The 9,603-nt window shown below is 46.0% G+C and overlaps 1 protein-coding gene across 4 annotated transcripts in view; it reads left to right on the top strand.

Moving 5' to 3' along the window:
• The window catches only part of Ncaph2 (non-SMC condensin II complex subunit H2), a 20,409-nt gene that overhangs the window by 3,492 nt on the left and 7,314 nt on the right, over positions 1 to 9,603 (top strand). For all 4 annotated transcript variants that reach the window (XM_013348875.2, XM_013348874.2, XM_013348873.2 and 1 more), the window contains exons 2-9: positions 2,481 to 2,582; positions 6,485 to 6,540; positions 6,660 to 6,744; positions 6,821 to 6,889; positions 6,978 to 7,057; positions 7,144 to 7,289; positions 7,634 to 7,714; positions 8,378 to 8,475. In XM_013348875.2, the coding sequence (XP_013204329.1) occupies positions 2,481 to 2,582; positions 6,485 to 6,540; positions 6,660 to 6,744; positions 6,821 to 6,889; positions 6,978 to 7,057; positions 7,144 to 7,289; positions 7,634 to 7,714; positions 8,378 to 8,475 (717 nt within the window). The remainder of the gene's footprint in view (positions 1 to 2,480; positions 2,583 to 6,484; positions 6,541 to 6,659; positions 6,745 to 6,820; positions 6,890 to 6,977; positions 7,058 to 7,143; positions 7,290 to 7,633; positions 7,715 to 8,377; positions 8,476 to 9,603) is intronic.

Raw genomic sequence — 9,603 nt, 5'->3', positions numbered from 1 at the left:
TCTTGTAGACCAGGCTGGCCTCGAACTCACAGAGATCCGCCTGCCTCTGCTTCCCGAGTGCTGGGATTAAAGGCGTGCGCCACCACCGCCTTTAATGTCACAAGGTATTCTTCAACTTGCTTGTCTGTGGTCTGTCTCTACCCTACAATGTAAGTTCTAAAAGGGCAGAGACTTTATATATAATTTCTTCGGCTTTGTAGAATGTCTTACACATAGTAGATGCAGGATAAATGCTTAATAAGTGAACTTGTGATCTGATGATTAACCTGAACTGCACAGTTGGCTGAAGAGTGTCAAGAACAGTGGTAAGAGGTCATACTGGCTGGGTGGTGGTGGCGCTTGTGAGGCAGAGGCAGGCAGGCAGGCGAATCTGGCTCAAGGCCAGTCTGGTCTTCAGAGCTATGAGCAAATTTCACAGCCAAGCTACATAGAAAAACCCTGTCTCAAAGAACAAAACAAAAGCAAACAAACAAACCTGATGGCAAAGCAAACAGTAATTTATGCTTTGAGATAGAATTTCTGCTCTCTAGGGAGAAATTCTAAATACCAAGGTAGGAGATACATTATTTAGTATTAGGGGCCTACTTGGCCTAAGCACTGTTTCTTTGTATTTTATATAAAGCAATGTAATCAAAACTGATAGTACAAAAACTGATACAGTCACTAGAGAGATTAAGTGATATACTGGATGTTACAGCTGGTAGTGGACAAAGCAGATCTGTTTCTCCCCCGACTCTGTCTGTGTGTTGTCACAAATGGGTGATAGATTGGAAAGAAAGGGTTAGGATATTATGACCGCTTTGACTGAGGGACCTGATTTTGTTTGAGGTGAAAGGACTTGCCATGTCTGATAAGCTGAAAAAATGTGTAGAGGGAACATGGTGCTTGCCTCAGTGGAAGGTGCGAAAGTGCAGCTCCTAGGGGAAGCCTGGTAGCTGGAGGAGACCGGATTTAGAGACCTGCCTTGGAGGCTCTGCTTAGTGTTTTAGGTCTTTCCCTCTGAGGGACAGAAAGCCTGCAAAGCACATACAGGAGAAGACTGGGGGTGAGGTGGAGTCCTGTTAGAGGGGAGGCTGGGCCAGAGCTGTAGTCATTAGAGAGGACCCCGGAAGTGGTAAGGAACTGATCCTAGATTGAACTGGCAGGTGAGTAAAAGAGAGGAGATGAGGTCCTTTAGTTTCTGGGAATCCAGCATGGACTTGCTCGTTTGGCTCTAGATTATAAACTATCTAGATAGTTGAGCAAGACAGTTGGATGTATGGGTTTGAGCTGTAGTAAAAGTGTCTGCAAGATCTTGAGTTAATCCCTAAAACTTTGAACATTTCTGTGGGGTATCTTGGGGTTTTTTGTTTTTTTATGCTTCTTAGTAGGTGCCTGTAAATGGAACCTCAGGGAGAAAACTGTTCTGAGGATAGATTTGGCAATTGTTGATGTGTGTGGCTGGTCACTTGAACAGGGATGGACAGATGGCACTTGGCAGAAGGTGTTCAATAGGAAAAAAGAGCCCAAACACTGGTTAAGAGCCAAGGTTCACAGAGACCAAGGAGGGCTGCAGAGGGAGAACTCCTTATAGCACCAATCAGGATAGAGAGTGCTGTATCCTGGCCGGTGGGATATGAATGGGGGTCCTTGATAAACCTGGAGGGGAGGAATAGAAGGGCAAGAGACACGAGAACTGACAGCAAGACAGGATTTCTGATCAAGCTGTGCTTTATTAATTCTCAAAAGCTGTTATATAACAAAACGGGCAAGGGGGAGGGTGTCAGGTCTGCTGGAATTCAGGTCTGGAGACTTCCCTAGCTGAGAAGGAAATACTGAGGGTCTGTGATTGTTGACTAACAAAGGAAATGCTAATTGTTTCTGAAGCCTGGGGCCTGCAGGTCTCACTAGGAGAAGATACCAGGTTGATTTCCTAGGCCCTGCAGAGGGGATAGAGGTAAATATTTTACTTAACTTGTTAGCTTAAGATGGCTGTAAACAAAAATACAGATCTCAAAATACAGGTCTTTGCTTCCCGCCATGCTGTATTCTTCTCCTTTTCCTTATCTCAGGGTAAAGGGTCTTTCTGCTTCAGTCTGTCCTGGTTGGTTTTAATGTAGGTGGATACAATGTGAAGTGCTGATGAGGACTGGTATGCAACTTTAGCCATCGTGGTCAGTGTCCTTTGGGGACCTCTCTTCCAAAACACTTGATCTCACAGGATCCGAGAACTAGGGGGAGTTGCAAAGATCTAACCTCCCTCTAGAAATACCCAAAGGCAACTGGCAAACTCTAGTAGACTTAGAGCTATCTATGTTTGTGGGTGGTGGCTTGAGCTGTTCCGGAAGAAGTGAACATAGGCTTCTCTTGCATGGGCATCTTACTCTTTGAAACTGACCAACTGTTTAGCCTAGGTGGACCTTGAATCCCGCCTCAGTGTCCCAACTGCTGGGATCATAGGCATGCCCACCAATCTAGCTTACTAATGTTCTCTCTTGCAGCTGGACCAGATCTGCATTTCTTTTGATGAAGGCAAAACCACTATGAACTTCATTGAGGCAGCACTGTTAATCCAGGGCTCAGCTTGTGTCTACAGTAAAAAGGTGGGTTCCACAGACTGCCAACCTTTGTGCTTTAGTGTTGAGCGGGAGTAGCCTGATTATCTCCTTCTGGGACAGCAGCAGTGTGCATCTGTCTGTAGCCTGCTTTCATTGTGGGTCACACTTAGGATCCCTTCATGACTTCCAATACCAAAGAAAAACTGGAGTTTATTGTTTGATTTTGTTTATGGTTTTTTTTTTTTTTTCCCTGAGATAGGGTTTCTCTGTAGCTTTGGAGCCTGTCCTAGAACTAGCTCTTGTAGACCAGGCTGGCCTCAAACTCCTGAAGATCCACCTGCCTCTGCCTCCTGAGTGCTGGGATTAAAGTTGTGTGCCACCACTGCCCCGGCATATTGTTTGCTTTTTTTTTTTTTTTAATTTATTTATTACGTATACAATGTGCCTCCTGCATGTACACCTCCATGCCAGAAGAGGGCACCAGATCTCATTACAGATGGTTGTCAGCCATCATGTGGTTGCTGGGAATTGAACTCAGGACCTCTGGAAGAGCAGCCAGTGCTCTTAACCTCTGAGCCATCTCTCCAGCCCATGCTTCTTCTTTTTTTTAAAGACATATGCATCCCAGGCTGATCTCTAATGCTGTGTCTACCTGAGGAAGATGACCTTGAACTTCTGTTCCATTTGCCTCTATCACCTGGAGTGGTAGTAGGACAGGTGTCAATCACCATATCTGATTTTTATGGTCCTGTGGTCAGGGGTCAAAGCTAGGGATTCATGCATGCTAGGTGAGTGCGCCACCAACTGAACTATATTCCCAACCTGCTTGTTTTGGAGGCAGGATTTTATTAGCAAAAACTGACCTTGAGCTTGCTCTGTAGCTGAGGCTTGCCTTGAACCCCTGATATGTCTGCCTTTGCATCTCGAGCTGTTTGAATAATAAACATGTTCTCCAATATCCAGGTAAACTGGAGTTTAAAATGCCACTACCAGGAGATGGTTCAGTTGGCAAAAGTTTGCTGTATAAGCATGAGGGCTTGAGTTTGGATCCTCAGCACCCACATAAAAAGGCAGGTGTAACCCTAGCACTTGTCGGCCCTAGATCTCACTAGCCAGTCAGCCTAGCTAATCACTGGTCTTCTCAGGTCCAGCCTAAAAATAAGGTAGAGAGCAGTCAGAGAAAATATCTGAGGTTAACCTATAGCTTCCATAATCATTTATACAATATACACGCACATCTGCATACACCCCCACATAAACACAAATATATAACACATATCAAAATGGTATGGCTAAGCTAGAAGTATAGTTCAATTGTATAGCACTTGTCTAGCATCCATGAGGCCCTGGTTGTGATCCCTAACATCACAGTCAATAAATAAAATGACCAGGAAGAGAGGGTCAGGTGTGCTGTGAGCTCTGTTGTCCCTCAGGTACATAATTATCTGTAGCTCAGTGTGTATAAGCTCTACCTTCTCTGCTTCCACATGTGGCTACTATGCAGTTGTGTACATCATCTAGGAAAACTGCTGGTCTCACGCTATGGTGGGGCCTCTGGTTTTGTGTAGGAGACCAATAAGAAGCAAATGAAATTTGTCAGGCAGGCCCATCATGGCTTACATTTTGACAGGGCCATTGGAGTCTGCACCTTCCTGTGGACTGAGCAGTGTAGCTAGGAGAAGGAGCTGCAGCTGGCCCGGGGGCACTGGGCAAATGAACAGTGGGTACCATGTGTGAGGGTTCTGGGCCTACAGAGCATGTGCCAAGGGCCGTCTGAAGCCTTGTGGGCACCCATCGAGCCATGGCCATGCCCTGTGTCAAGGAGGCTGTGCTTGAGAGTGTGTGGAGTATGGGACAGAGAAGTAGAAACTCAATTGTCAAAAGTAATTCTGACGAGACTGATCTGACTTGAGAATTATTATTGCTATTATTTTTGCTGTTGTATATGTGTTCTGTGCATATGTATGCCCAGGAATGTGAAACCCTGAGGTTAATGTCTGTCTCTTTACTTGATCCCTCTCCTCTTATTTTTTGAGATAGGGTCTTTCACTTAACCTGAAGCCACTGGTTTGTTTGGCCAACTGGCCAGTGACCTCCAGGGCTACTTCTCTCTCTGCTCCCCAGTCTTCTCCAAGGCTGGGGTCACAAGTGTACAGTGCTATGTTTGGATTTTTAACATGGATTCTGGGGATCCAAACTCAGCTTCATGTGTTTGCACGTCAGGTACTTAAGTGTGTGGGTGTGTGCCTGTTAGTGTAGTTTCTCTTGGAGACCCGAGGCATCTGATTCCCCTGGAGGTGGAGTTACAAAGTTGTTGTGAGTAGCTAATGTGGGTGTGGGAACCTAACTCAGGTCCTCTGGAAGAACAGCAAGGACTCTTAACTGCTACACCATCTCTTCCGGCCCCAGAGAACTATTTTTGTGTTCATATTTCAGTGTGTGTGTGTGTGTGTGTGTGTGTGTGTGTGTGTGTGTGTGTGTATGCATGCGATAAGTGTAATGTGTATGTGGGTGGACATGTGTGGTCACCTAAATATGCAGGTCAGAAGTTGATAGAGGAATTGTTTGCCTTTTTTTTGTTTATTAAGATTTATTAATTTTTGTAAGTGTTTTGGCACATGCCTTTAATCATAGCACTCTTTGAGGCAGAGAGTTCCTGAGTTCAAGGCCAGTCTGGTTTACAGAGTAAGTTCCAGAAAGCCAAGGTTACATAGAAACCCTGTCTCAAAACAAAACAATATTATTAATTTTACTTTATGCTATGAGTGCCTTACCTGCTTATTTTTATGTTCACCATGTGTGCTTGGTGACCTCAGAGGTAAGATCATTGGATCCCCTGGAACTAGAGTTATAGTTGTGAACTGCCATCTGGATGCTAGGAACAGAACTTGGGTCTTCTGTAAGGGCAACAAATGCTTTTGATTGCTGAGCCATCTATTTTTCTAGCTCTCCACCTTATTCTTCGACAAAACCTCTAGCTGAACCTGGAGCTTACTGTTGTAGGAGGCTGTTCGTTCGTTCCCTGCTGCCCAGACTCAAAATGATCACTCAGAAACTATATTATTTAGAACACTGCTTGACCTATTAGCTCTAGCTTCTTATTGGCTAGCTCTTACATTATTAATTTAACCCATTTTTATTAATCTATGTATCACCATGAGGCTGTGGCTTACTGGGTAAAGTTCTAGTGTCTGTCTCTAGTGGGGCTACATGGCTTTCCCCTGACTGCCTTCTTTCTCCCAGCATTCTGTATACTTTTCCCTGCCTACCTCTGTTCTGCCCTGCTACAGGCTCAAGCCAGCTTTCTTTATTCATTAATGGTAATCATAGCATACAGAGGGGAATCTCACATAAGCTTACTGTTACAGTTGGACTGGCTAGCCAGCAAGTGCCCAGAATTTGCTGTCCCATCCCAGGGCTGGGGTTTCAAATGCATGTCACCTACTCTACTTATGTGGATGCTCGGAATCTGAACATAGTAAGCATTTTACTCACTGAGCAGTTTACTTAGTCCGTTTGTTTGTTTTCAGACAATAGCTTAGTGTGTAGCCCAGGCTGGCTTTGAATCTAAGATTTATAATTTTTAGTTAATCTCAGCCTTTCAGTGCTGGAGCAGGCTTGTCAATTTTTTTTTTTTTTTTTAAGAGATTGGGTCTTATACCAAAACTTACTCTACACTTTAGACTGGCTTCAAACTCATGATAATGTTCCTCCTTCAGCCTCCTCTATGTACTGAGGTTACGTGCATATGCCACTACCCTGGGTAATGAGAATTACTTGATAGTAGTAAAACTGTCTGGGCTTGTATGGAGGTTTGGAAATGATGGCCAGATGTTGATATGTACGTGCCTAATAAGAGGTTCCTCCCCCTGCAAGGGGTATTTCCAAGCACCATTTCAGATAGTCCTCTCCTTTCCCTGTCCTTATTGCTTGTCTCTGCTTGCCAGGTGGAGTACCTCTATTCGCTGGTCTACCAGGCTCTTGATTTTATTTCTGGCAAGAGGTGAGTATTAGAAGTGAGCCAGGAGGAAGAGACCTTCATCTTCTTAGCTGAGCCCTGTTTGCAGCTTGGGAGGCTCCTGAAGTCTCCCAGGATGCTCTTGGTATGTTTTACTTTCTCAGGCAAGCCAAGCAGCTCTCCTTAGCACAGGAAGATGGGAGCAACAGGGCTGTCAACTCAGGAACTCCCTATGAAACAGAGGATGAGGTGAGTTGGGGCATGCGGACTCTGCCCGAGGTGCTCGCTTGGCCCTGCTTCCATGACTACTTGCTTTCTCCTGCAGTTCCTGTCACTGGATGACTTCCCTGACTCCCGGGCTAATGTGGATCTGAAAAATGACCAGACATCCAGTGTGAGTGTCTTGGCCTTTGTGAGGTGGGGATAGCAGTCTTTTAGTGTTGCTCCTTGTAGAATCAGAACTCTCCTTCCTCCACCCACAGGAGCTGCTTATCATACCCCTTGTGCCCATGGCTCTGGTGGCCCCTGATGAAGTGGAGAAGAACAGCAGCCCCTTGTATAGGTAGAACACAGCTAGCAGGGGAAAGAAGGGCAGGAAGCCTGCCCGAGAAAGGTCTCTGTAGCAAGCTTGTTTTTCTGCCAACACAGCTGTCAGGGTGAGATCTTGGCCAGCCGGAAGGATTTCAGGATGAACACATGTACCCCCGACCCCAGAGGTTCATTTATGTTGGATCCAGTGGGAATGTGTCCTGTGGAGCCTGCAGATCTGTGCCCCATGCCAGGGAGCCAGAAAGGTAAGGGTTTGGATGTTGAGGCTTAGTGGGAAGTAGCTCTTTTGAGGGACTACTGCTGGGTACCTTAAGCCTGCCACCTCTAGTCTTAGCGGCTGCCTCATACCACATCATACCTTTCCCACTGTAGGTAGCTTGGCTAGAGCTTCTCTCCCTCATCTTTTTTTGTACCTTGATTTCCAGTCAACAAGTTCCTAGCTCGCTTAGGGTGGGGTCTGGTATCTATGTCCTCCTTAGTCTCAGACTTGGGGCCTGCTGGGTTCTACTTTCTGCTGGCTAGAGAGGCTCCTTTGACACCAGTGGGGACCTTCTGGGAACGAGCTGACCAAGTCTAATCTGTCTCCAAGATGCTGAGGATGCTGAGGAGCTGATGGAAGTCTCTGGGAATGGGAGTCATGTTTCTGTACTCAACATCTCCCAAGAGCCAGGTGAGAAGAGAGCACCAGGGAGGGTGATCTCGGTATAACTCTGACCTTGGATGCTCTCAATCTCCTTAGCGTCTTGTTTGCCTCCTGTTCACTGGCTTTTGGGGAACAGGCCTAATGATAGCAGATGAAGTCTTATGTTGACTCTCTGTACTGTGGTGTAATCAGTGAGATTTGCTTTCCTAGGTCTTCTCTGGGTAAATGTAAATGGTAACAAAGACTATCTGGGTTGGGACTGTAGCTTGGTTGGAGCACTTGCATATACAAAGCCCAGGGTTCAGCCCACAGCATAGATGGATGGATGGATGGATGGATGGATGGATGGATGGATGGATGGATGGATGGATGGACGGATGGATGGATGGACGGACGGACGGATGGATGGGTGGATGGGTGGATGGATAGATGATATATAGATAATCAAATACATAAATGTTTGCCAAGAGATAAGGTAAACCAACCAAAGCATGCCAGTATGAGGAAGAGAATATAAAGCCTTGTTTAGTTTTTCAAATGCTAAAGTGTGAAGCTGAGAAGAGAGGCTGGCCTGTCCTGCTCTTCTAAGAGCTGGCCATGAGCCGCCTACATGGGAGCTTTACCTGCTGCCTGACCTCCAGCCTCTTTAGGCTAACTAGTTTCTTGGTTCCTACCCAAACACTTTTCTAGAAGGCCCAATGCTCAGCGGTGGTGATGAGGATGCAGAGGATGCAGCAGAGCCTCAGGAGGTTGCTCTAGAGCCTGCAGAGCCCAGGACCTCACAGCAGGTGGGACGACAGTGACTCCCAGAGCTCAAGCTGTCAACAGAGCGAGCTCTGGTTCTGGGGTAGAATCAACGTTACATGGGGACAGCGGTGCGGTGGTCTTGGTTCCTGTCTGTCACACTGATGTTGTCCCATCACTCTTCTGTCTGTCTGTCTGTCTGTCTGTCTGTCTGTCTGTCTGTCTGTCTCTCTCTCTCTCTCTCTCTCCACTCAGAGGGAGTGTCTGCTCAGAAGCCTGGCATCCTTCAGCCAGACTGTTTAATAGCAGCTTCCATTACCTTTCCCTCTTTAAGCAGAACTGCAGTTGCTCCCTGAGAATGGACTGGCATCCAAGGCCCTGAGTCCTGTGGAGCTCATTGTATCTGCACTGTCAGCTGATCAGTCTGGAGGACTTTGCTACCTCTTTCAGCCCCCACAGGAGTAGTCTATCCAGAGAAATCAAGAAATCCTTATTTATTGAACACAAACAAGCCACACAAAAAAAACAAAAGCCTTGAGGCTGGGGATGTAGTAGAATGGTGAAATTCTTGACTAGCCTATGGGAAGCCTCGAGTTTAATCCCCAGCATTGTAATACAGTACATTAAAAAAATGAGGGGGCTGTAGAGATGGCTTAGATGTTGAGACTGTGTACTTTTTAAAAATATTTATTTATTTATTTATTATGTATACAATATTCTGTCTGTGTATAGGCCAGAAGAGGGCACCAGACCTCACCGCATGTGGTTGCTGGGAATTGAACTCAGGACCTTTGGAAGAGCAGGCAATGCTCTTAACCATTGAGCCATCTCTCCAGCCCCCTATGTACTGTTTTTTAGAGGATCCAAGTTCGGTTCCCAGCCTCCACATCAGGCAGCTGCTAACCATCTGTAGCTCCAGCTCCATTGGGGATCTAGTGCTTCTGCCTCCACAGACAGACATCTACACTCCTATGTGAATTGACTGTCTCTCTCCCCACACATAAACAATTTCAATTTTTAAACTTTTTTTTTTTTTTTGAGAAAATGTTGACTGTTCTGGAACTCAGTCTGTAGACCAGAGTGGCCACGAACGCACAGAGATCTGCCTGTCTCTGCCTCCTGAGTGTGGAATTAAAGGCATGTGCCACCACTGCATGGCTTTTCTTTCTTTC

Source organism: Microtus ochrogaster, chromosome 15 (genome assembly GCF_000317375.1).
Source record: "Microtus ochrogaster isolate Prairie Vole_2 chromosome 15, MicOch1.0, whole genome shotgun sequence".
Classification (NCBI taxonomy): Eukaryota; Metazoa; Chordata; class Mammalia; order Rodentia; family Cricetidae; genus Microtus; species Microtus ochrogaster.
This window is presented reverse-complemented; position numbering and strand designations above follow the sequence as displayed.